At 35.7% G+C, this 27,535-nt stretch overlaps 4 protein-coding genes across 5 annotated transcripts; 2 read left to right on the top strand and 2 right to left on the bottom strand.

Annotated features, from left to right (window-relative positions):
- Window positions 1–198: 198 nt before the first annotated feature.
- Window positions 199–7,479, top strand: LOC133882890 (DNA polymerase kappa). The gene is made up of 14 exons (XM_062322121.1): window positions 199–365; window positions 620–792; window positions 1,085–1,258; window positions 1,453–1,576; window positions 1,665–1,765; window positions 1,902–1,988; window positions 2,998–3,093; window positions 3,268–3,388; window positions 3,906–4,034; window positions 4,501–4,592; window positions 4,896–5,007; window positions 5,164–5,459; window positions 6,447–6,766; window positions 7,231–7,479. The coding sequence occupies exons 1-14, from the start codon at window positions 284–286 to the stop codon at window positions 7,349–7,351; spliced, it is 2,028 nt and encodes a 675-aa protein (XP_062178105.1). The 5' UTR covers window positions 199–283; the 3' UTR covers window positions 7,352–7,479.
- A 1,704-nt stretch (window positions 7,480–9,183) lies between these two features.
- On the bottom strand, window positions 9,184–11,031 carry LOC133882612 (dehydration-responsive element-binding protein 2A-like). Of its 2 annotated transcripts, none has more exons than XM_062321820.1 (2): window positions 10,861–11,031; window positions 9,184–10,099 (listed from the first exon to the last, which is right to left on the bottom strand). In XM_062321820.1, the coding sequence occupies exons 1-2, from the start codon at window positions 10,890–10,892 to the stop codon at window positions 9,844–9,846; spliced, it is 288 nt and encodes a 95-aa protein (XP_062177804.1). In that variant the 5' UTR covers window positions 10,893–11,031; the 3' UTR covers window positions 9,184–9,843. The 2 variants fall into 2 exon arrangements, with proteins under 2 accessions (XP_062177804.1, XP_062177805.1); XM_062321821.1 differs by having other exon boundaries at window positions 9,184–10,090.
- A 2,496-nt stretch (window positions 11,032–13,527) lies between these two features.
- LOC133882454 (uncharacterized) lies at window positions 13,528–18,363 on the top strand. The gene is made up of 4 exons (XM_062321637.1): window positions 13,528–13,799; window positions 14,656–14,926; window positions 15,943–16,003; window positions 17,589–18,363. Exons 1-4 carry the CDS (start codon window positions 13,732–13,734, stop codon window positions 18,170–18,172), a joined length of 984 nt encoding a protein of 327 aa, XP_062177621.1. The 5' UTR covers window positions 13,528–13,731; the 3' UTR covers window positions 18,173–18,363.
- A 1,462-nt stretch (window positions 18,364–19,825) lies between these two features.
- On the bottom strand, window positions 19,826–25,432 carry LOC133882739 (uncharacterized). Its single transcript, XM_062321957.1, has 7 exons — window positions 25,088–25,432; window positions 24,749–24,994; window positions 24,568–24,672; window positions 23,900–24,069; window positions 23,672–23,771; window positions 20,764–21,026; window positions 19,826–20,358 (listed from the first exon to the last, which is right to left on the bottom strand). Exons 1-6 carry the CDS (start codon window positions 25,343–25,345, stop codon window positions 20,784–20,786), a joined length of 1,122 nt encoding a protein of 373 aa, XP_062177941.1. The 5' UTR covers window positions 25,346–25,432; the 3' UTR covers window positions 19,826–20,358; window positions 20,764–20,783.
- Between the last annotated feature and the right edge of the window lie 2,103 nt (window positions 25,433–27,535).

Genomic DNA, 27,535 nt, shown 5'->3' with positions numbered 1-27,535 from the left:
TATTTTTGTTTTAAAAAAAACCAAACATTTTTTATTTTCCATATTGCATCCGTTCGAATATTGCCAAGTAGCCAACGTTCAGCTAAAAAGTGAGACTTGATATGGACCGTTGGATCAACATGCATTGTGCGGGTAAGATATTTGATGGATCGGGCAAGACCGAATTAATAATTAAAAAAACAATGGAAAAAAGAGTCTGCATCTTCGTCCGAGTATTTGGCGCTCTCTATCTCACACTATCCCTCTTCAATCTTCTCGAACAAGCATTTGAAGAGAGAAGGCAATGGAGAAGAGCGAAAGCACATCAGGCGATACCCCTCGGCCATGGCAGTCGTACCACACTGTCTACACCAACGCTAAAGCAGGCACGTTTCCGTCCTTGCAATTTCCCTTTCTTTTTTGAAGTTTTTGTTACTTTCATCCTTTAATTAAATGCCTATTAAATTGATTAAGCATTTTTCATCTTGGCCGTCGGTCTGATTATCTTATGAATCAAATTAATTTCTCGATTGGTGAACCACGTACACCAATTCTCTGAATTAGTTTCAATTATGTCTTGGAATTGCTGGTTTTTGTGTACTTCTCTTATATTGAATGTGTTATTTTGTGAGGGTTTTAGGTATGGATGGGGTCGACAAAGAGAGAGTGCAAAAAATAGTGTATGGGATGAGCAAAGGATCTAAGTATTTCGAGAATGAGGAACGCAAGGAGGCCTTTATGAGGGGGAAAATCGAGAGCATGCGTGTTCAATGCGCGAAGCTGACGCCGGCCGATATATCTCAATATCAGATGGTATTTTTCACATATTTAGTTTGTGATGTAGTAAGATATGATCTTAGGGTTGCCATGTTTCTATTAAGGATGTATGAAACCTATTTATAGAGTAAATTTCTTTAGATGTAAATTACAATTGCCATGAGTGCTGACTTCATCACAAACCGGAACTGTCCCTATATGTGCTCTGATTACAGAGTAGCGTGCAGAATTCATTTCAAGCGTCCGCATTTTTCCCCCTATGTTGGCTATGTGTGTGAGGTTTTGGTGAGGCATGCAGTTTCTGGTTTATGGTTTATCTTATTTGCAGGTGGCTGATAGAAGAATTTTAGAGCTAGAAGCTACACGTGACTTGTCGAGGATTTGGCTGCACGTAGATATGGATGCTTTTTATGCTGCTGTTGAGACATTAAGTAACCCATCGTTAAAGGGCAAGCCAATGGCTGTTGGCAGCATGTCTATGATCTCCACAGCCAATTATGAGGTTTGGGATGCATACTGAAATCTTTAAAGGAGGTCATGAATGAAATTTTGGCTATTCCTTGTATACTTCTTTGTTATTTTTGACATTTTCAGTCTTTGGATTGACTTGCTAATCCCCCTTTAAAATTTTGATTGCCTTTATCTTCGCTTTGTTTCCGCAAGTTTTACTTCAAACCTGATCTGATCACCCTGCAGGCACGGAGATTTGGGGTTCGTGCTGCAATGCCTGGTTTCATTGCACGTAAATTATGTCCGGAGTTAATTTTCGTTCCCGTAGATTTTAAGAAGTATACTTATTGCAGTGATTTGACTAGAAAAGGTTGGAAGTTCTAAATTCAAGAAAGATTTGTGATGCAGCTTGTTTGTTAATTGCTGACCATTAGTTTGCTTGTATTTCTTGTTGTTAGTTTTCCAGAAGTATGATCCCAACTTCATGGCTGCTAGTTTGGATGAAGCATACCTTGATATAACTAATGTCTGCAAACAAAGGGGCATTACCAGTGGAGAAGTAAGTTGGCGCATATAATTGATTTATTGCCTTTGCATGCTAGATTTGGTATTTTTCACATAGCTTCATTGCATTCATTAACAGTGACAGGCTTTTAATGTTAAACCTCTTGTTTTGGTACTCTGCCTTTGTGAAGATTGCTGAAGAACTCAGAACCTCTGTTTATAAAGAGACTGGTCTTACGTGTAGTGCTGGAGTGGGACCAAACCGCTTACTTGCTAAGGTTCTGCTGGCTATTCTCTTGATATTCTCTTTGTGTGTGTTATCCTGCATGGAATCCACATATATGCCTTTTCAACACAAAAAAATTAAATTGAGGCATGTAGCAAATAAATAGAAGTGGATTTATCCACTTTGAATCATTTATTAGAGAACTTCACATTTTGTGTAATAAGGCAAGTCATTTTATTTCATAGGGAAGTCCATTGCAAGGAATATATATTAGGGATATCTACCATAAAATATTTAGGTTTGGTGTAACAGATGTGGAAGGCTTTTCTTTGCATCTTGAGGCAATAAATCAACTTTTGGTGGCTGGAAAAATGGTTTTGATAGCATGCTTCCCAATGTATTCAAGTCAAACTACAGGCAATCCTTATAGCACCAAAATAGGTCTGTGGTTCTGCCTATGAAGTATAGAGTAGACTGATTTGAAGTCAAGAATCATATTGTTTAGAGGTTAAGGAAAGCTGTGATGAGAATATAATTGGGAAAGGAAAGATAAAAATGAGAATATATCAAAAATTTCAGGAACAGCCCTAAATTCAATCTTTAAATGAGGTTTTGGGTATATAGTTTGAGACGTGCTTTCTGGAGGTGAAAACAATGTTGTTGCTGCCATGTTATGAGGTCTTAAGGATAATACAAAATCACATTATGTGCCCACAGTGTGGTGGTATGCTAGTTGGTAAAACCATAGAATAGGGGAAATCAGATCAAGGACAAGCTTAACATCTGCAATAACTGATGGTTCGCATACATCTTAATTGCCTTGACTCTCTTCCCCCCCCCCCCCCCCGTTATTTTTTTATTTTTTATTTATTTTTTGAATGTTTTAGATAAATTTTCGTAGGAAAAGAGGGTTTACACATATCTGCGTTTGTGTCACCTTTTAGCTGTATCTCTTAACTTTAGTTTTGCATAGTGCTAACACAGTTAAGTCAAAGTGATTAAGATCGTTTAAGTGTGTTACATCTTTATATATGTCTTCCTCCATATATTTGGTTTCTCAGGTTTGTTCAGATATAAATAAGCCAAATGGACAATTCATCTTACCAAATGACCGGTTGGCTGTCATGACATTTATATCCTCACTTCCCATACGAAAGGTATATTTGTGAATTATTGATCTACTTCAGTGGAGTTGAGATGATTTTTTTTTTGTTGATAAAGTTAGAGCTTGCATAATGAGATTTTCTTTTCCCTTTTGTTATATGTAGTTATGAAGTCTCAATTTGATTTAAAATTTCTTATCACATACTTGGGGCAAACTTTCTTTACAGATTGGGGGCATTGGTAAGGTCACTGAACATATTTTAAGGGATGTTTTTGGAATCAATACATGTGAGGATATGCTGCAAAAGGGTGGTTTCCTCTGTGCACTTTTTTCGCATTCTACAGCAGGTTAGAACACTGGTCGATTATTTATACTGTTTCCCTTGATTCACCATAAACGTCAACTTTTTTTTTTATTATTTTTTCTCTCTTCTTCTTCTTCTTCTTTCTTTCTTTTTTATTTTTTTTAATATTCATGTTGTATTGTTGAAAGAACATATAAATTAGACTCTCACATTTTAGCATACCCTGCATTTTATATGATTAGAGCTCCTTGCCTCAGTTAAAGATCTGCTTCCTTTTTGTACTTTTCCCCCTTTGCTGGAGTTTATGCTCCTTCACCTTCTTCTACCATTTTTGGGAAGGAAAAGGAGAGGGGGAGGGGAAGGGGGGTTGGAAACAGAGGCCGTTCTCAATTAAAAGCAGTGGTTGTTCGATTTATAATTTTCCTTTTTACTTAATCCTCTACGTGTTCTTGCCCTGTCTTATCTCATACACTTTTGACTGCAATCTATTGTTCTTTTATTATTATTATCATTTTTATTTAGTATATCACCACAATGACCACATCGTCTATTCTTTGCAGATTTTTTCCTCTCTGTGGGACTGGGGCTTGGGAAAACTGAGAACCCTCAAGTCATGTTACGGAAGAGTATCAGTAATGAGAGAACATTTGCAGCGACAGATGACGAGGCATTGCTTCATCAGAAACTATGCAAGTGGTCCCACCTTTTTTTTCTTCTCATTTTCTCGTGCTTAATGATTATATTGTTAAATATTGCTTTGCAATAAAACATGCGGTCAATTGGCCTCAGTTTCGGTTTGGATTTATCACTCCAGAACCCTGCCCAGCCAATTTTTAGCAGAAAAAAACACTTAAATTTTTAAACCAAGACTCAAGATTTTCAATAATAAGGTTGAGTTGAGTTCAACTCAGCCAAGTTGCATTCTTTGTTCCAACTCCTTGGGTTTTGCTTAAACCTTTAGTCACAGCCTCAGGAAAATTAAGCTGACATGCATCTAAAGTTGTGTCTGAGGGTGCTAAAAATCTTAAAATTATAGATCTGTAATCATTTCTGGGCATGGTATAGTTAATATGTATGACATTCTGACTAAATTGTGTATGAAATTAATTGGATTTCCCCCCCTGAAAGTAAGCCTTGTTAAGGTTGTGTTTGCAGCTGATCTTGCGGAGATGCTTTCTTCTGACATGCAGAAAGAAGGTCTTTTGGGGCGAACATTGACTCTTAAACTAAAAACGGCCTCTTTTGAGGTACTTTTTGATCCTCCATTACGATTCCTTTTATAAAGACAGTCAATACCTACTTGCAAGATTTGATGTGTAACCTTTTTCTGGTATAATTCTTTTAGCAATTCTGCTTAACTTCCCTTCTCCTTTGCAACCTTTTATTAATTTACTTTTTCTTTAGAAGGGGAGAAGGGTGGTTTATGCTTGACTTGTAGTCTATTTTCTTTCTGACAATTTTATTACTTATTTGCCTTGTTGGTTCTTCTAATTTATTCCTGCCCGTCAGTTAGTCATCACTAATGAGCAATATGTGTTTACCATCAACAGATTAGAACCAGAGCTGTGACTTTGCAAAAGTATATTTGCTCAAGTGAGGATATTTTGAAATATGCTTCAAAGCTGCTAAAGGCTGAACTTCCTGTCTCTTTGAGACTGATAGGTACCATAGAATTTGTGCTTTCTTTACGAAAATAGTACTGTATTTATTCACTTTTTCATGAAGGGGGGATAGGGCGGAGAGGGGACCATGATAAAATTTACTCTTGCACCTTGTAGGGCTTAGAGTATGACAATGCAATTATATTGCTTATTTCAGGCCTGCGGTTGTCTCAATTTAATAAAGACATGGTTGGTGCTCCATCTGAAACGAGACAAAAAACTCTCACCGATTTTCTTATATCAGGAGATGCAAATAGGAAAAGTACCAGTGATAATAGTTCCTTGGGCTCAATTGTTGATAGCCATGAGATATGTAGTTACGAAGGTAGAGAAGGTAGAGATTTATTGGACGGCAGCGACTTACCAGATTTGGAAGGCAATCACACTTTTAGCAGCAATGCTGGTGGGATGGAGAAAATTTATGAGCCTTTGAAGAATGAAACTGCAAACAAGGTATGTGAGTATTTTGAAGACTGGTCCTAATAATATTGACCAAGACTAGAATGTATATTTTTTTTTTAATTTTTTTTTATTGTAGTAAAACTCATTGAAAATGCTGAGTGGATGAAACCCAAGTACACAAAAAATATATAAGAGGAACCTTCGAATAAAAAGGAAGGACAACTAAGAATTGGAGGTGTCAGCCAATTGACAATGGACTGTAGCCAAAATGGCACTTGCACAGTTCCACCGGCCTAAAATATGGGATGGTGGGCTCCAGGTATTCTAATCCTGTAGGGTACATGGGTTTAATAAGCAAAGAGAGAAAAGTGGCAACAAATTTTGAAAGCTATATATTGTTATGGATGAAAGCCAAAGTCCATGGACAGATTTCACGAGTAGTCCCTTAAGCTCACTTCATAAAGTTCGTTTCCTTTAAATGTTCTTTGATTCTGCTTCATCCATAAGCTCCAGAGCAAACATATTGGAGCCATTCCCCATACTGGTTTGTTCCCCTTGTTACGAAATCTATCACTCAGTGTGGAAAGATCCTGAGTTATCAATTCTGGAAGAACCTAAAACACCCAACTACTGAGAGCAAAAAGAACCATTCTTCCTATCAAAACAATAATGCAATAAAAAATAGTTTGCTGATTCTCTGACCTGTTTATGTTGGCAAAAATTCACTAGGAGTTGATTCATTCTAATAAGATTATAAAATAGTTAAAATCTTCTGATGGCTGTCCAAAGCAAAGACCTCAGCTTTTGGAACAGCCCTAGAACGTCAACCCTCTTTCTCACGGAGAGAGAATTGCTAGAACCCCTCAGGGCTGTATTTAAATTTTGATAAAATGTAAATTAGTAGGCATTTCTTAGTTTTTAAGTAGATTATGTAGATGTTTATATTAAAATTCTTTCTAGTTTATTCCTAACTTGTTGATTTACTTGAGAGGTTTTTTTTTTTTTTTTTTTTTTTTTTGGATTTTGCCATTTGTCTAGGTGATTGCCCCAGACCCAAAATCTCATCAAAATGCAGTGACTGGGTTGTTGGAAGCAGATTCATCTTCTGTGGAGTTTGCATGTAGCAGCCTTGATGAAGTGAACAAGAGGGCCAACTTGCTGGATGACGAGGCAGTTTCTTCATCCAATCAGGAAGAGCTACTTTTGTGGGTAAATGATTACAAGTGTTCGCTATGTGGGATTGAATTACCGCTAGGATTTGTTGAGGAGAGGCAAGAACACTCCGATTTTCATCTTGCTGAGAGACTTCAGAAGGAGGAATCTCGCCATGAGACTAAAACTCTAATGCTGAGGCACAGGTATTGTGAATATTACATTGTAGTGCTGGTAATTTGGCCCTTGCTTTTCAGCGTACTTGAAACTGATTGATAAACAGGTTGGGCTTGAGTGTTATGTAGACAGCTTAATTGTTTTTAGATAAAATATCCAACTCACACAATTCAATGACTCAACATAATCATATTAATATTTCCCAAAACTTGATTACTTAGTTTCCATTAAGTTTCCCAATTCACTAAATAAACATGCGCATGGCAGGGCTAGATTTAGTAAATGCATCCTTCATAATAATTAACCTTTTCCGTCTATGGTTTCTTGCTCAATGTACAAATTTTTTTGGAGGTCAGCGAAAGGGAGGTTAAAGTCCCGGTTAATAAAAGATTAATTTACTAAATTGATTTTTTTTTGCCCCCTTTTTCTTATCTATACTTTTAGCATAAATAAGCATTTGATCTGACAATTGACAAGTTTGAGACCTCATCAGATTTTCCCTGAAGGAGAATATTCGGAGCCAAAGCAAACGTAAAAAGCAGAAGATCTCTCCCAAAGATAAGGGACACATTCCAATAGATATGTTCTTTGTTAAGAGCTTCCAGAATTTTTAGCGTTAATCTTCTTCTTCTTTTTCTTTTTATTTTTATAGCGCTAATCTATTTGTTCTACCCTTGTATATAGTTGTGTATGCTATAGCAAAAATCAGTGCACAAGAGCAATAGATATTCCTTTTACGATTTTTTTTTTTTTTTTTGAATTTCTAACTTTTACGAATTGAACACTGTAAAAGTTCACCAATAACAAAAATTGAAGACCGAAAAAAATGTCTTTCAAATCTGCACTCTTTTCTTTTCTTTCATGATAACCGCTTGACCCTTTTCCTTTTGGGAAAAGATTTTTGCACAACAAGGTTGTACAATACATGCGCAATACAAGATACATAGGTGGGATTCATGTGAGTGAGACCCACCACATGAGTTCTATCTCATGTGTCATGTTTTGTGCAACTTTGTTGTGCACCAATTACAACTTCTTCCTTTTAGGGTCCCTGTTTGGCTTAGGTGCATTAAAAACAAATTACAGGAATTTTTTAATCTCGTAATTTTTTAATGGCGTAGATTTAACTCAAGTGTTTCATGAAAAAGAGATAGTAGAAATAAATTTGGACGGTTTAAAAAATTACAAAAGATTTCTTATGGTTTTTTTTTTGGTTAGCATTTAAACCAAATCTCATCATACTATTTGATGTAGAAGTGAAGATGAGGACCTACCCTCTTTTCTTTTTCTTTTTCTTTTTCCTTGAATTTTGTCAATCAATTTTCACAGTTAAAAAGGGGTGGAAAAAGACTATTGCATAATAGTTGTACCAGGTTTTTAGAAATATGGGGTGGGACTCATGTGGTGGGACTTACTACATAGGTTTCACCCCATGTCTTTACAAAGGTGCACAACAGTTGTACAACTTTTATGTACCAATCAGGTCTCCTCTTGGGAGATGATACATGCACTACAAGTGCATAACACCAAGGCATATTGGGATGGGACTCACACATGTGGGTTCCTCCCAATATGCCTTGGTGTTGTGTACTTGTTGTAATTTTAATATTTTCCGTGCATTTTTGTGTACGTCTTCCTTGATATATATGTTTTCAAAGGTTTGTTTAGATATAAACAAGTCAAATGGACAATTCATCTTTACCAAAAACAAGAGAAGAACAAGCTTGACCAAAATTTAACTGTGCAAGGATCGAAAATTGCCCTTCTTTATGTGTTTGTAGACTACGAAGCAGAGGTTTTTTTTTTTTTTTTTTTTTTTTTCAAATATAAAAGAATTGAAGACGTAGTGAATGGGGTAAGGAAATAATAGAAAAATATTATGGAGTGAATCATCCCATACCTCTCTCTCACCTCCTAAACCAATAAACCTAAAAAAAAAGTAATATTACTCTTCACATCTATTTATCATATTCATGTTATACTAATTGACATAACATCTTACTTACACTTCTTTTTTAAGTGACTGAATGTGAAACCATTTAAAACACATACATTTGGATGTGTATGATGATGTGATTATTGATTACATGAAGTCTATGTGGCATGTATGGCATGACCTCTTTATTATATAAATGCATGTTGACATGACACTATTTCCATCAACGATTTGAAAATCTAGGAAGGAAATATTAAGACAAGTCATAGCTAACGTTATTGTTCTCCATATCAAACTCCCTGATATCATACAAATCATTCACTTGGAAGCCATGCATATGAGAAGAAATATATTTATTTATATCTATACCTGCAATAGCATACAGATAACATCTATATCAAAAAGTTTCAAACCTCAGTGAATTTAGTATAGGCACCACATTGAAAATATCTCAAGCTAACTAAAAAATGAAGGTGAAGTAGGAAGAGGGTAGAAGAATGAAAGATTCCCTGACAAAAAATTATGCAGTATATCAAACATAAACTTTGTTTATCATTCAATTGAACATTGTGCATCCTAAAGTGGTATATTTGTTACATCAAAAAAATAAAAAATAAAAAGCCAATTCCCCAATCTAAAACCCTTAAAGAATCAGCTCAGTCAGCCAAAAAGAATCCAAGTCTGCCTCCTATCTAACATTCATTATCCCCTCTACACAAAATGAGAAATCTGATAAATCATCTAATAATTCTAATACTCTTCTGTCTATCTGACGTCTTATATAACTCAAAACTTATCAACTCTGGAAGGTGTTTGCTGCCATATCATTCAGAGTCTGAATGGCAGAGAACTAAAGCTGACCAGCATCATTAGCCAACACCGACAATATCAGGGAGATGACTAGTGTCAAAGAGAGTGTTAACTTCCTTCAAATAAAACATTTCATTCATAGAATACTCGTCTGTCATCCCAAAAACACTTTGAAATGCCATCAGATTCTTCTTCAACAGATTCAGTGACTGCAACATATGCTTGATGAGGTTGTCGCTGAACAATCATCCGTAAAGTTGAGGCAGGCAAGAGAACCGTACATTGCTCTTGCAGCTTTATCATGAGACAAGGCAGCATCAACAGCATTTTCAAAAGTACCAAGCCATAGCCTTTTTCCCTTTAGTTCACGAATTTCACAACCCATTTACCCCATGTCCTCTGCCTAACACCTTTGTACTTAAATGACGAGTTCTTAGGACCTCCCTTTCCTTTCATACACCCCTTCTTTGACCCAACACCTGGAGCTTTACGAACTGATTTAGTCTCAATATTGCAAGAGTCGAGCTGGGCATTATGCTCTTCCCACTTGGCGAGGGTCTCAGCAACTGATAGAGTTGCATCTTGTCTACTTCGGGACTTCCTCTTCCTGCAACAACTAAATGGTAGAGACATCAAGTCAACACCTGGATCTTTGCAAAATTTCTACATAGATTGTTCAATACTATTGCACAGGAAAAAAAAAACAAACAACAATCAATTGCAACAAAAGCCTAAGCCCAACCCCACAACCGCACAATACAGAGCACCATAGCAGAATCGTAGAAGCTACCCAAATGTTTGATTCAACTGATAGCTGGGAATTCAAACACGTTATCCCGAATAGAATGGGCAAGCTTAACCCACTCTATTCCAAAGACAAAGGGTTTGGATTTGATTTCAAACCCTTTGGATTTGATTTCAAGGGTTTGAAATCAAATCCAAACCCTTAGATTTACTACAGCATAGGTGCTGTAAATTAAGCCATATCCTAATTTTTTCAGAGGAAAACCCTAGAAACTTGGAGCGGAAGTTTCTAATTAATAATAATTAATTAATTAATGTAATAAATAAATAAGTTTCCTTTTCTTGATTTATTGATTCACACTAGACTAACAAGGTCTGAGTTTTCGAGTCGGCTCGGTACGGGTCGGACGCAGACCAAGTAGAGGCGCTTGTAGCCTCCGAGGACCAAAACGACGGGCCTTACGGAGGAGGGGGAGAGAGAGGAAGAAAGACTGTATTTTTATCAATCACACACAACCCAGGATGATCACCCACACAAATCAAAAACCCTTTTCCGCCAAAACCCAGAATCATGAGACACAAATCAAGAATTTACAACAATCAAAAGAAAAATGATGGAAAAATTCAACCAACCTCGAAACCGCAGCCTCCGACAAAATGACCATCAAAGAACCCAGCCAGTGATTGTAAAATTGTAATCTTTTTCAGACGATGAGTGACAACAACGATTCCGATGAACAGCTATGGTGAAACGCGGTTTTGTTTTTGCGCGGGAAAGAAGAACGTTCTAGAACTTCTCAGAAGCGCAAAATACAGAGTGATTGTTGCTCCCTGCCGGCTACGCGTATTTGTAGGGTATTCGGCTTGGCTGGTGATTATGACACGTGTCCCATGCTTTTTGTTAGGGCTATTCCCTTCTCAATTTTATTATTATTTTTATTTTTTAAAAAAAAAGGAATTTTTATTGTAATTTCAAAATACTTATTAGATAAAAGCCAAATAAATCTCAACCTGACAAATTTGTATTGATACAACTATGTTCTCATTAGGTTGAAGACTACGTCTCACGAAGTAAAGTCATTAGTTCGAATCATTTCTATGTCGTTCTATGAAGTTAATTTTTTTTTTTTTGTGACATGTCCACCACAAGGGGAGGGGGATTCGAACTAGTGACCTCTGCTTCATGAGACATGGTCCCCAGCCGATTAAGCTACTTCTTGGAGATTCGAACTATTTTTTTTTTTGGCCTATTTAAGGTCTGTTTGGATGATGGATTCTACTAAGATTCCCTTAATCTCTTCTTTAGTGTAGATACGATTAGATAATAAATATTTGAATAATGATTGAATACTACTCAAAGATACAACTTCTCACCACCTTAATTTATTTTTAAAAAATAAAAAAATTCAAAAAGTAGTGGGGGACCACCTTGCCACATAGGCAAGGTGGTAAAAAGTTGTATATTTAGGTTGTATTCAATCATTACTCTAAATATTTTGTAAGTGATAGTTCTCTAATTGATGAGAAAAAACCTTTAATTTAGAAGTTGCTTGGCCAATCAATTTAAAAAATAAAAAAATAAATAACCCTCATAAACTGCCCAATGGCCCTCAACAAAATGTGGTATATACTATAGAGTAATGATTCACTACCACCTAAATATACAACTTTTCACCACCATGTCTATGTGGAAAGGTAGTCCCCCACTTTAATTTATTTTTAAAAAATAAAAAAACTCAAAAAATAGTGGGGGATCACCTTGTCACATAGACAAGGTGGTGAAAAGTTGTATATTTAGGTGGCATTAAATCATTATTCTATACTATATAGCAATAGTTAGTTGAGATTACTACCGTAATATTGTGAGATTGTTGTGAGATGAAAAAGTAGTATATACATAGCATTATTACCACTCATCTCAAAAAGTAGCATGCAATAAAGAAAAAAATTAGTATGAAAAAATAACATTTTTAATACAATGGTCGGTTGGAACTGCCATATTAGTATTGTAAAATAAAAATGTAATTTCTAGCATTACTCTTTTGATATAAGTTATTTACCCTACTAGCTTAATTTTGAAAGGCAGGTAACATCTTTAGTTGCTAACTTGCTGAGATAATATATAAACAAAAAAACTATAATAAAATTATAACCATGTGCATAACAATAATATGTGAGACTAATATCTTAAAAGATGTAAAAGAAATATGGACTTAAATCTTAAACTCTAAACATCTTATTAAATATTAAAACTCCCAGATTTTGTATGCCTATTCTGTTTAGTTAGGAAGAGCATAATTGCTTAGGAAAATTATTTAAAAGCTAAAATTTTAACAAACACGGAATATATTATTTTCTTAAACTTTTTTTTTTTTTTTTAAAAAAAAAAAGAATATCTAACTTTGAGTGACCTTTACATAAAGAAGGTGTTTTTTTTTTTGTTAAAAAAAAAAAAAAAAAAATTATTGTGGATATTGGTGTTTGAGGCTTATGGTTTTTAGAAGGGAAAACTATATTTGCTTCCTTCGATCTATCATCTAATTTGTAATGTCTGATCTATCATCTAATTTGTAATGTCTCTTCAATCTTTTCAATTCCATTAATGTATCATATTGATCTAACATTATAGTTGCAATGTTCTCCTCCCCCTTTTGTGAGCAAAAATACAATAATGCCCTTCTTAACACAAAAAATTATGAGAAAACTTTTCTAAAAAAACAGTAAAAAATTCATAAAAATGACCCACATCCACCGGGCAAGTGTATGGATAGCTCATGCCCCACCTGTTTGGGCAGCCCGAGCAAATACGGCCTAGCTATACTCTCACACAATATTGCCCTATTGCAATTTGGATCTCCGTCCGTGTATGTGCGTGCGCCTATAAGTAATATTACTATTCACATCTATTTTATATCGACTGACGTGACATACTTTATTATTTTTTTTTTAAATGACTAACATGTAAAGACACTCAAAATATTTTACGTCAACCAATATAAAATGAAAAATAAATTGATGTGAAAAATATAATTAACTTGTCCGCTTGCATACGCATAATTTAAACAATATTTAAGTATGGTAGGTAGACCCATTTTCTATTTTACATCGACTAAGTTAGTTTCATCTATTACTTTTTCTATTTTTTTTTTTTTTCTTATTTAGGTGCAATGGTTTTCTCATTTTTCTAAAGAATAATAATTATCTCCAAATATAATATAATCTTTACACGTTTGAAAATTGGAAGAGTTCATACTTTTTTGAATTTAACCATATATTGTACAAATATGTCAAACGAGGAGGATAAGATCAGAGGTGAGAGAGGGGCAGAATCCAGTGCGGGGTCTCATTATATGTTTTACCCCGATCACAAGTTGATCGTACGGACAGGATCATATCTCAACAGTACACTACAGAAGAGTAAATCTGAATGTATAATGAGAAATTTGCGAAGATTCGGAGAGACACACTCTGAAACCCAAAGACCCAGAGAAAGCAGCAGCGTCTATGTCTCGTCGGGAGGGCCGCGATTCCGACTCCAAACGATACCGTTCCAGGTTTGACCGAGAACCCAGGTGCTCCTCCTCTCTCTCTCCCTCTCATCTACTATTCGTACAAAAGATTGCATATTTCTATATATTTTGGTGAAATTAGTGAAATGAAATTTGTGGGTTTGTTTGTTTTGATTCTCAAATTGTAATGTTGGATGCGATAACCCGTTTGCCTCATTTGTCTTGCAATGAAAGGTTTCCCGAGAAAATGTTTGTTACCAAGAAAATTAAAATGAGTTCAAGTACGTATATGTGTATTTGTAGCTCAGACACTTTCAGTAATATAATTTGTTAGTACTTTTTTTTTTCTCCTTACATGTAGTTAACAGTATTGGTAACATTGCTGTAGCTCACAAACTTGGATATTGGGATTTGAGAAATGACTCCTACATGATCTATTACCTTTCGTGCAATTTTGCCATTCTGCTGTGAAGCCTTTTTTATTGATTAGATGAAATGATTTGGGCTGGATAATACTAGAAGAAGAAATGGGGAAGTTTCTTATCTGTCTAGAAAGGCACAACATTTCTTGGTGGATGCTCTATTGCTTTCTGTTCTTTTTCCTGAGCCTTAGTTTCTTCTCATTTCTCTGAGAAAGCATTAGAACTTAATGGTGCAGTTCTTTTACCCTTTTGTCTTGCGTTTGGGAAACTTTAATTTTACAATTCACTTTCTCACAACTTACTATTCAAATCATTACTTTCACTTGTGGTGTCTAATGATGTATAACCTCAACTTTAAGTTATACGGGATTCTGTGCATTCGTCTTCACCTTTTGATTTAAGTTGTATAATATGAAGCATACAAATAACATGTGCCGGTTGATTGTGGCTTCCTATCATAACGTGGGTTGTATATGTTACTTGGCTCGTTCTACTAGTCTTAAGAGGTCTAGGAGGGATGGCAAACCAGAAACGGAGAGAATACCCGGCAACACTGATTTGGATGTTGGAGACCACACAGACCGGGATCAAAAGCACCGTCAGCTGCTGCAAGACACCTTACCACTCGAGGCCCCTTCAGCACCTGATTCTAAGCCAGAAAATGGGGCTGTGAGCAAAGAATCTGAGAAGAAACCCAATGAACATCGCGAAGGACCGAAACACTCTTCTAATCCAACTGAAATACCTCGGTCTCGATCTTATTTTCAGGTGTTGATAATAATTTTATAAATACGCGGCGTTTTCAGTTATTCTTAAATCTTCTTGTAACATATTTTATGAGCATTCTAACTAACTGACTGCTTCAGCTTTCCTTTCATAACTGTTAATTTTATGATCCGCTAGATCTTTTTAGTAGTTTGATTTGTACCCATGATTCTGGGGAAACACCTTGTAAACTACCAATTGCTGCACATAATGCCGCTTGGCAATAAAAATGCCTTTTATTGATAAATTATAGATTCTTATAGTTCATGGATATAATATTTTTTAGGTCTTTAATCACCACGGTCATCTGACACTGAGCAACTAATGGCTTTGTGTAGGTGATTTCTATCCACCCTCCATGCTAGGGGTAAGGGGTCTAATTTACTAACTTGTGAATGTCAGTGATGTGTAGTCTTTTCTTGTAGAGAATATGGTGGGGAGACTAATAAGTTGTTGATTTCCTTATCTCTCTAGGTTTACTTTCTATGAGCTCATATGGTTATTATTATGGTGGATGCCCAGATTGTAATGGTAGATCACCACTAAAAAATATTTTTTGTGGACCAAAATGAAATAAATTCAAAAACCTGTGCAGAGCAAATATAAAGGCAGAAAGGAATTTATGCATTTCTTTTTACAACTATTATAATGTCAAACTAAATGGAAGCTTATTATGTTGAATGGATTTTTCTAATTGAGAACACTAATGAAATGTCCATGTTACATTGCACACCCTGGGGCAGCTTAGAATTGTGGTCGTTTTAATGCATCTCTATATGCATGCAGCCTGTAAAATGCCCTGAGCTACATTTCCAGGATGGCTTAGAAAGTTTTTTCCAACTACAGATGACTGTTCGATAAAGCAGCAGTACTTTGTTGAGTTTGATTACTTGGTTGTTATTCAGTGTATGCAAAACATTTTTCTGTGCAATGTAGCGGGATTCTTGTTCAGCCCCGTGCCTTCAAGTGCCTCCGTGTATATAACAATCTTAGGCTTGCCTGTGCATGTCTTATAACAGCACGATGAACGTGGTAATGCTTCGCAAGTTGGTCGAAGCATTGGTCGCAGAGCTACTAGTGGTGAGTTCCTATATATCTTCAAGGCTGTCTGCGAAGCCCCCTCAATTGTTTGGGCTTTTCCCCTTACGATTGGCTGCATCTGCTTTTCTTTATTCATATTATAGTACTACCATGTTACACTAATTCAAATCAATCATGCATGCAATTGTTTCTGACCTGATTTTTTTATACATGTCCACACATTGAAATTAGTTCTGGTATGATAACTTTTTCGAGTAACAAAGTTGGTTGGTTGTATCATTATGGTATTATCAAATATAGAGTATACTTCATTATATTGAAGAGGGCATCTGGTATGCTTAAGAGTCTATGAGAAATATATTTTTTTATAAGTAAACACAATTTATTAAAAAGTGCAAGAGGCGCAATCCAAGTACACAAGAATTATACAAGAGAAACACCTAACTGGAAAAAAAAAAAAAGCTCAAGAAAAACATGAAAACTAGAAATATTTGAGTCGAAGGCAATTGTCCGTAGGTAAAGAGTATTAAAGAAAAAATTCTTTTGACTTCCTCATCATCCGTTCATGGTCTTCAAAACATCATTTCTTTCCCTCCAAAGACACTACATAAAGCACGATGAGACCATCTTCCACATAGCAATATTCCAAAGCCTACCACGTAGCCATTTCCAGTGGGCAAAAGGTCTACTACTTGACTAGGCATAACCCAAGCCAACCCTATAAGGCTGGAAAAGGCATTCCAAAGGGCACAAACCATCTCATAATGGAGTAAAAGGTGGTCCATTGACTCCCAACTATTCTTACACATACAACACTATTCAACCACAATGTGATATCACTTTCTAAGATTATATATGGTTTGGATCTTCCCCATGGCAGCTGACCAAACAAAGAATAGCACTCTCAAAGGAGCCTTAAAAAAGTAATGAACAAAGTAGCTTATCTCTTTCTACATCACATGCATGCAGACACACACATAAACACTCACACACACACACACCTAAAAGTCTATGAATATTAATATGAGTGTTTATGTGTGTGTTTATTAATGAGTGTTTATGTGTGTCTGCATGCATGTGATGTAGATAGAGATATGCTACTTTCTTCATTCCTTTTTTTCCACATCCCGCATTTATCCTATGATTAATTTTCAAGTTAATGGTATCTTAAGTGCTAACTGACCTTTAAAGATCTATTATCTGTTTGTCATGAAAACCTTTTCAGAGGTAAGTCAAACCACTCATCTTGTCAGTGTTTCCTATCACCAAAAAGAATGCTTTCATTGAAGTCACCTCTTGATAGTCTGCTAAACAAGAAGGATTTAGACTAACCACCCAGTTGCTTTCATTAGAACCTCTAAGCGGGAATGTTAGAGTTGTTATCTAAGTGGGGTGTTATTCAATTAGGAAGCTCAACGTTGATCAAGCATCATTGCTATCTCACGACTTGAAGTTTACCTGCTTCTTTGGGCTCTATCATTCTTCATTCTATGCATAAAATTTGCATTCTAAATACCACTGCTAATGATCCTTGAAAGATTAATCAATTTTTTTATTTCCCTGTTATGGTTGGAAGCTTATTGAATGTTTGCCATTTATCATTTGCTGTTCCTTTGTTTTAAAGAGCGCGGATGGAGGGATTCAAAGGATGACGAAAGGGCAGTAAACAAGACAACTTATAATGCACAGCGAAGAGATGAGAAATTACAGGCTAAGCAGGATGACAGCAGTGTCTGGCGCCATGATCGTTTCCTCGAAAAAGATGATCCACTTGCACCTGCAAAGAAAAGACCCGCATTTCAGGAGAAGAAGATTTCAGTGGATTTTGAAAATGCTAAGAAAGCAGAAACAGAGATGGTAAAATCAAGCCATGCCGACTACTCTGTGGAAGGAAGTGAAAGAAGGGAGGAAAGAGGTCGCAACCCCCGCCATTTGGACAGACCTGAGAAGCCATCGGTCGGAGACAGATTACCACCAAAGAGGGGAGAAGCACATAGGGATGGCTTTCTGTCCAGAGAAAGGTACGGCGGTAGCGGTGGTGGGGGAAATTACAGGGGAAGAGATAGAATCAATGGAAGACAAGGGTATCAGAATGGTGGGACTCGTGTTGAGAAGTGGAAACATGATTTGTATAACGCAAGTGGAAGTCCGACCCCAAAAAATGAAGATGATCAAATTGCAAAGCTGGAAGCACTCTTGGCTTCGTAGTAGTAGTCAGGTTTTGATCTGCATACGCGATGTGTAATATGTTTGTCAAGGTTTGAGTCAATTTCACCAGCTATTTTGCTTATTCAGGACATTTCAAGAGCAGGGTTGGTTTATTTTTTCTTTTCATGACTTTTACTGTTTGTATCACCTACCGAATTCAATCTCCAGTCTGTTTACTGTTATATTTCCAATATGACTCACCATACTATTTCTGCTAGGGCTTCCACCTTAGAAGAAGCTGTAGTTCTGATGCTGTATATAGTTGATCTTAGAATCTTTTCACGTGGTTCTGTAAATGAGGCAGGTTAAGCAGAGTCACAGGCTGTTTGAGCTCGGCAGCCTTACCCTGTGATTCAGCTCATTTTTAAAATTGGCTTATTCAATTTGTGAGATTAAATTTTGCATGACCCTATTCAAGCGCATTGGTGGAAAAGGAATAGGGATGAAATAGAACATGAAATATGATTTGTAAGTTCTGCTTCTTTCAAATGGTAGAAGATTCTGAATTGCAAACAAACAAGTTGCCTCCTAGGTTGGAGCTCTTAATAGGCTGGTTGTTGGATTAACAGTAGTGGCTTCCCATAAACATATTCACTTGCAAAACAGATTTTAGGGTTTTATTTGCCTTAAACTTGAGTTGACTTGCTGGTTGTGTATCTTATCAACATGAGATTGAAATGGGTTGCCTCTATTATATCCCAACCAAATAGGCCAAATACTGTAGTACCGATAGTTTTTTACACAATTTGAAAACTCAACATGAAATTAACGAGTTTAAATTTAGTAAAATAGAATTTGGGTTAAATCGGGTTTACCAGATTAAACACGATTAATAAAAGGGTCAATTTCGGGTAAACTCGCTTAACTTATAGATGACCCACATAACCCTGTATAAATTATAACATTTTTTTTTAAAAAAAAAATCCATTAAAAAATTTAAACCCTAAAGTCCAAGACAAAAAATTACCATTCTGTCTAATCCCCAAATGTAAAGATATAATTTTGGTAGTATAATTCATTTACATATTCAATAATGAGGAATTATAATGATAATGTGTTTGTATAAAATGAGATTTTCATACTCAATAGTTAAATTTTTTTTTAATTAAGCAGGTTATACGGGTTAAGTCAGGCCAACTCAACACTGCTTGTTTATTAAATAGGTTATACGGGTCAAGTCGGGTTATCCACCTATTTGAATAGGCTGTGTCAGGGTTGAGGGAATTTAATTAAAGAGACGAGTTTAGATTGACCCATATAATTCTATACCCATATTTTCATACAACCAAAACCCAACACAAGAACACGAATTGTCACCCCTACCCAATAGGCCGGATCAAAAGTAAGCATTCCATTCAAACTCAATAACGTTTACATCTGTTATCGGACTACAATTTCCACTGTTTTAAGGGGGAAACGACCTTCCTTTTAGGTAGAAGGGTTAAACGTTTTATCAAAATATCTAAGTATCCGTTCGGTTTAGTAGTTTGCGTGTTTTGAAAAAAGAAAAGAAAAACAAGTAATTTCAAAGCAAAATAAATGAAAAAGTAATATTTAAAAACATAATTAAGCATTTAAAATCACTCACCCTTTTCCTGCAGTTTGACTCCAATGACACTCCTGCCTCATTCATTTTATACAATGCACAACCGCTTCAAACAACAAACCACTAATTTTTCCGAATTTGTTTTTCGATTGAAAATGATTTTCTCGGCCGCAGCAACACTTTAAGACATTTTCTTTCTTTCTCATATGTTCTTTTCTCTCTCTCTCTCTCTCTCTCTCTCTCTCTCTCTCTCTCTCTCTCTCTAATATTTAAAGCTCTTAGAATCTACTAAACGCACACAAAATTTACAAAAGGCAAATAACGGAATTCTTATGAATCCAAATGCAAGTAAAGATGAGGTTGGGCTGCGGTGAATTCAAGAGCTTGTTATATATAACCCACTTTTGAGAAGCCACGCTGCCCAATCAGAAATTGACAGGAAACCCTTCAACCTCAAAGTTAATTCATGAACCATTTTGAATTTCTTAACACCACCGAGCCTGTCTGCAAATGACAGAGAATCACCAACACCATTTAAAACATGCTTGGCTAAAGATGATCGATCTTCTGCAATCGTCCATCGAAGGACTCCACCATGTGTAGCGGTCATGGCGGCTAAATTTTCGGTCTATTGTCAAGCCTATCACCAAGAACAAAACAGAGAGATGAAATAAGAGAGTACAAGTAAAATCAGACATGGCATACTGTATTCCTTTAAATTGTTTTCCGTCAATTGACTCCCCAATTCAGAAATCTCTGCATGAGTGTCCGTGAGAGCATATATTTATGAGAATGTGAAAATATTCGCAAAGCTATGGTTTGATATTGTAATTTTGTATGAATGGGTGTATAATTAATGACACACATATAACATCAAATACCGTATTGTATCCACAAAATTGAGACAATTATTACAAACCCATTTCATACAAACAAATCAAAATTCAACAATTCTGGAGGGCTAAAAAAAATATTCCATTTTTGATCAAATTGAATAAAATTGAAGGAGATCAGAATTTTTTGCTTGAGAAGAGATCTCTCTCACCTGAAATGATTTTGGCTACATCAAAGATGAAGATCTTCAATGTCAGTTAAGAGACTTGCATTCTCAATAGACCTCTTATCAGGTTGGTTAACCACCAGCTGACCACATGCACCACTTATATCCTGACCCATTTGCTTACGGACTGTTGTTCGGATGTTATAGGTACCCCTGAGAATTTTCTGAAATCTTGATACCCGCTGGTCGCAACTAGTTTTGAATTGACTCAAAGTACCAATTGGATTGAAAGGTATTAAGTTCACAACCTGCAAAAATAAGGACAGCCATATCTATGTCAAAGACTATTAACGGCTAAGAGCATATAAAGTGATAAAGCTCGAACACATATTTGCATAAATGATGCCATTTACTGCTTAACCATTAAATAGGTCAACTACTAATTACATGCATGGCCAAGGCATTCCAGAAACTAGCCTTCAAGAAAATTATCAAATGTGCTCTTAAAAAAAAAAAAAAAACCCTTCAGTAATCCCAGGTAGTAATGCAAAAAAACCCTTCAGTAATCCCAGGTAGTAATGCAAGCATTTAAGCCAAAAGTTTATTAGAAGTAGGGATATGCATTGGCCAACCAACCTGCCAACCCTGCCGAATGCCTACCGACCAATTGGGTTGGTCAACGACCAATGGCAGGTCAGCGTTGGTAGGCAAAGTTTCCTACTGACAAGGCTCGGTATACCGGCCCCTAACTGACCGACTGGCCCCTTTAGCCCCCCACCGGCCCACCCCAGTGCGGGGAATAGACCTTTTTAAATGTTTTTCTTAAAAAACAAGATGAGCTATGTCAAGATTAGTGTATTTCACAAAAGAGAAGCTCAAGATCTATCTTTCCAGCCTCACAATCCATTGGAATATATAGGAACAAATACAATATTGTGGAAAATAGACACCTTACCATAGGACAACTCATAGGGGACACCTCATATGGATACCTTACCATAGGACAACACATAGGGACACCTCATCACCTTCTAGAACAGGGACAAGAAGTTGAGAGAGAGAGAGAGAGAGGGGAACTCGACCACCGTTGAGGCTGAGCTCGGCCATACATATCTAGAACTAGGCCACCAACGAGAGTGGAACTCGGCCGTGCAAATCTAGAACTCAGCCACCAGATAGAGTGAGAGGAGCTCAGCCATGCAGGTTTGATGTTGTTTGCCTCCCCACGACATCACCGACACGCCCAAACTGAAACCAATCAACCCCTGTCGATTCAGCTTGGTCTAGCCACAGGGGTGGTCAATTCGGGGGCCAGTGGCCAAATTCCAATTAACGACCCCTTCAGTTTGGCTGTCGGAATCCGGCCGACACCAACTCGAGAGGGTTGGTGCTCACCCCAATGTAGAGTACTATTAACCTGGGGTGTCCTTTAGGTCATTTTAATTATTGAGTAATAGTTAGAATTCCATGCTCCTTAGGAGATTTAATTTAGCATTTACCTAAGATCCAAACTAATTATAGAAGAACTGTCTTGGATAGCTACTAAAAAGAATCTAATAATTAATTGTATAGATGTTATATTATATCATTTTCTTTCTAACTCTTACACCAATTACGTCAGTGGTTAATGTAAATCAATAGCTTCATTCTCGGATGAGAATTTTAACACAATCACAAGCAGGTCCATTTGATTGAACTATATATATATATTGATTGGTTATAAAAATGTACTAGAAAAAAGGGTATGACTGAAAATTGGAAAGGCCCATTGACTACACTATTGAGGCAACAAGATTTATATTAGTATAAGAAGTCGTTTGATGAAATTGTAAGTAAAATATCATGAATGAGACGAAACATTAGGTCGTTTAACAGAACCAGCTTTAAACAATTCCCCTAATTTATCAAGGCAAGCTATTGAAATCTAGCAAAGCCACAACTGCATTTGTAACACTTCGATCCCACATTGGGAAGATGAGGAGTGGCCCATATAAAGTAGGTGGTTTATTAAAATAGTTATGAGTGTTAACTCCCACATTGCCTAGTTACTAAGTGACATTAAGCTTTATAAGGGATTTTAGAGAAATTTCAAATTGACTATTCATTTTGGGGTAATAGTGCAAATGTGGCTAGCACTTTTTTCTGGGCCGTTACAAATAGTATTAAAGCCAGGTTGTAACATTAGGTCATGTGGGACTGGAGTACCGCATGACGTAGCCCATGAGTGCTAACTCCCACATTGCCTAATTAATAAGTGAAACTGAGCTTTATAATGAATTTTAGGGAAACTCCAAATTGACTATTTATTTTGGGGTGATGGTGCAAATGTGGCTAGCGCTTTTCTCTATGCTGTTACAAATGATATCAAAGCCAGGTTGTAACATCAGGCCATGTGATATTGAAGCACCGCATGACGTGACTCTAACGAGGACGTCAGAGGTTTAAGAGAGGGAGTTTGTAACACCCAAGTCCCACATTGGGAAGATGAGGAGTAGCCCACCGAGTGAGTGGTTTATAAAGTAGTCATAAGTGATAAGTTTTACATTGGCTAGTTATTAGGTGAAACTAAGCTTTATAAGAGATTTTAGGGAAGCTCCAAATTGACTAGTCCTTTTGGGATGATAGCGCAAATGTAGGTAGCGCTTTTCCTTGGGCCGCTAAACCATTCTTTGCAAGTATCTCTTTTTACTTAACAATCTTATTTGTGCCCATAATTTCAGCAAGCAATCAAAAAAAAAATTCAGGTGTGTCATACATCCACTGACGTTGTCTTGAGTTCCGAATCTACTCAATGGACCACATAAACACCAAATTACACAAATAGTGTTCAAAGCATGATTAAAACTTGGAAATTTTCAATATGCTGGTCATTCCAATTTAAGAGCTCACCACTTATTAAAAAAAAAAATTAAAAAAAGAAAAGAAAGAAAGAACGAAAAAATTAAGATCTTACCACTTGAAATGTCTCTAGCAACTTGCCAAGCTGGTGGACATGCTGCTCTTCATCATTCACCCCATCAAGCATAATGTACTCGATAAAAATTGTTTGCTGACTAAATATTTAAGATAAACAATGAGATATACTCGGACATTGAATTGGCTTCACAAGTGTAAAGTCTAAAAAAATGTATTATAACAAATTCCTAGCTTTACGTATCAAAAACAAAAAAGAAAATCCTACCTGTTCTTTTGGTATTCTTTCAGCGTATCCATAAGCTTTTCCAAGGGAAAAGCCCGAGCTGCAGGCATTATTTGACAACGAATATCTTGAACTGGTGCGTGCAGAGAAACTGCCAAGTTCAAACCTGGCAGATCATTATGAAGCTTGTTGATAGCATGAATGATCCCAACCTACACAAAATTCAAACCCAAAAAATACCCTCTTGTTTTCAAATACTTAACGTAAATGAATTTGTATGCTTTTGGTGACAGGTAGCTCTTCAATGAATAAGACCACTCTTAGAAGGAAAAAAATTCAGGATAACTACACCTCTAAAAACTCCATACAAAATGGTTATAAGCAAATGGTGAGCAATACAAACAGCTCACTACGTGTTATGGGATTTTCTATCTAAACATAAGTTACTCAACACGAATCAAGATATTCTATCATGAAAATTCCCTCCAATTCCAAACGTTGGTTTCAAATTAAATTATTGGAATTTATCAGATTAGCATTCATTACTTTTTAAATATAAAAAAGTAAAGTAAATTAGTAACGTCATAAATGCCAATACTTGAAAAAATCTCGACCATTTAATTTGGAAACAACGGTTGAAATTTGCGAAAATGTGCTTCATAAAATATCAAAATGAGTATTTTTTTTTAAGTTTGTGGGGAACGCATTACCGTAGAGACCGTAATTCTCTTCGGCGACAAATGAAACGGCGGTCCTGTCATCACACGAATTGCTTCTACCAACGCCGTATAGTTATTCAACGGTTCCCCCATTCCCTAAACCACACAACCAAACAGAATTACCAAAGCCACGAAGAACTAAATTCAAAAATACACACGAAAAGATGGTTACCATGAAAACGACATTGCGTATAGGCGAGACACGAGAAGCGAGAACCAACTGCTCGACGATCTCTCCGGATGAGAGATTGGACTTAAAACCCATGGTCCCCGTGGCGCAGAACTTGCAGCCCATTTTGCAACCCACCTGGGACGAAACGCACAGGGTCGACCTGGGCCCGCCCTGGCGGGGCTTGCCGTTGTACGTCCCCAAACGCGTGTCGTACTTCATGATCACGGCCTCCACAAGTGACCCATTCTAAAAACCAAACAAATTAGATCAGAAACCTCTTTCTTTTCTTTTTTTTTTGGTGAATATGAAATAAAATTACAATTATGGAGAGAGAGGGACCTTCAGCTTGATGAGGAGCTTGGATGTGAGGAGGTCGGAGGAGTGGAGGAGGGAGTGGAGAGAGGAGGTGAGGGGTTTGAATCTGGAGTGGAGGAGAGGGTAGGCGGCGGAGGGTAGGGATGGGATTTGGTCCCATTCGATGGCGGTGTTGGAGGCGATCACGCGCTTCCATATGAGGGGGATGAAGCTAGGGTTTATGCCGGCCTTTTCGAATTCCGCTCTGATTTCTCCGGCGTCGAACACTGACTTCAACGACATCGTCTTTGCGGTGTCTGTGAGTTACCCTACTTTGGCTCCGCCGAGAATGTTTCGCTTTAGAGTGGTTGAAGGGAGTGATGAATGCAAATCGTCATAAAAAGTTAAAAACGACACCGTCTCCCTTTTATCCTTTTTTTTTTCGTGACAAAAAAAATTCCGAATACATTTACATGACCGGCTAAAAAAAAATATATTGTGCCAAAAGGATTGCAAATAGCAATAACTTCGCTTTAAATTTTAGGGTTAAATATGTTATTGCAACTTGAGTTTTAAGTATTTTTAAATTTAATACATGAATTTTTATTTATATTATAAGTGGTATCTGAGTAATAAGTAAAACCCATTTTAGTACCTCTATTAGATTTTCTATCTAAATTTTAACGGCTTGTCACGTGTCAACCGTTGAGGTTGACATATGGCACTATATAAAAGAAAAAATTAAAAAAAAATCTTTAAAAATAATAAAATTTAAAAGAAAAAAATTGATAAAATAAAAAAAAAAAAAAAATAAAAAAAAATAAAAAAAAAAAAAAAAATAAAAAAGAAGAAGAAGAAAAAGAAGAGGGGTGGCTCATGGCAGAAGAAAAAAAAAATAAAAAATTATAGGTTTTGGCCCTATGGGGTGGTTTGGTTATCCCCAATGGCCAAAATCCATCAAAAAAAAAGTTGAGGGTTTGCTTATGGGATGGTTCGCCACCTCCAATGGCCAAAACCTATCTTTTTTTTTCTTTTTTTTTTTCATGGCCAAAGGGTGGCTCAGCCACCCATTTTCTTTTCTTTTTTTCCTTTTTTTTTTTTAAAAAAAAAAATTATTATTTTTTAATGATTTATTATTATTTTTTATTTTTTTATTTGACACATAACGACGGAAAATCTAACAAATGTACTAAATGGGTTTTTACCCTTAATTCATGTACCACCTATGATACAAATGAAAACTTAGGTACTAAATTTAAAAACGCTTAAAACTTAGGTACCAATAGAGTATTTAACCCTAAATTTTAAAACTAATGAATTTCTATTATTTTTGTAATTTTTTTTTTTTAAATTTAAAAATTTTCCAATTTAATGTATTAAACTTAATTTTCTTTCTAAAATTTAAAAACTTTCAATTTAATGTATTAAATTTTTAATTTTTTATAATATTGGAAAATCTTAACTAATGCCTTCAAAATTATCAAAATACCATTCTTTTAATTTTTAATTTTAATTAAGGGTAAATTTGTAAAAAAAAAAATCAAAGGTATAAAGGTAATTTCACTTATTTTGTCCTCTAATTGAATCTCAAACCCTAACATATAGGTGACATTGCAAAAATTGAAAGTTAATATACTAAATTAAAAGTTTTCGAACTTTAAAATGATAATTACAAATGTCATGCAAGTTTAGGAATGATTAAGTAAAGTTTTCCCATAAAAACAAGAACTAAATGCGTTAACTTTTTTTTTGATAATACATATATTATAAATTTTTTATTATTTTATATATAAAAAAAAAACTTAAAATTAAATCTGTGTCACTAAAAATAAATATAGCACATGATATTCAACTCTTTTGCAATAATCATATTGCTCTTTGGATGACGACTATTCTTAGTCCCACGTGTACTTTAAATATCTGTGACAGCACTTTCAATAAACTTATTTTTATTTTTATTTTTAGGCTATAATAAATAATCAAAGTACTAGAAAAAATAAAAGAAAATTCCATAAATATCTCATCTAATTGTGATAACCAAAAAAATATGAACATAAAAAAAGTAATAAAAAATATATATGTATATTTAATAATAAATAATAGGATGAATAGTATATTTTAAAATTCATTAATTAAACTAAATAAAATAAGTTTTGATTAATTATTTTAAATTAAGATATAGATAAGCTATTAAGAATGTTTTAAAAAACTCCACCACAGCCCACCGACACAAAGCCAAATGGGTCAACAGTCAACGGTCAACCTCCCTCTTTTCCATTCTTTTATTTTTAGGAAATCCCTTTTCCATTCAAATGAACGGACAGGCATCATTCAGAAAATTAAAAAATAAAAAATAATTTGAGAGATCCACAGAGAGCATCTGAATCCAAAAGCAATCTTGCATTTAATACGAACAGAAGGCATTTTAATTAAGATTCTTAATCATGGTATTAAGGCGACCATAATCTCCAAGTAATTAATGTATTACTGTAA

The sequence above is a fragment of the Alnus glutinosa genome, chromosome 11 (assembly GCF_958979055.1).
Source record: "Alnus glutinosa chromosome 11, dhAlnGlut1.1, whole genome shotgun sequence".
NCBI classification, from domain to species: Eukaryota; Viridiplantae; Streptophyta; class Magnoliopsida; order Fagales; family Betulaceae; genus Alnus; species Alnus glutinosa.
Note: the sequence above shows the minus strand (reverse complement) of the source record. Positions and strands in the feature narration are given on the sequence as shown.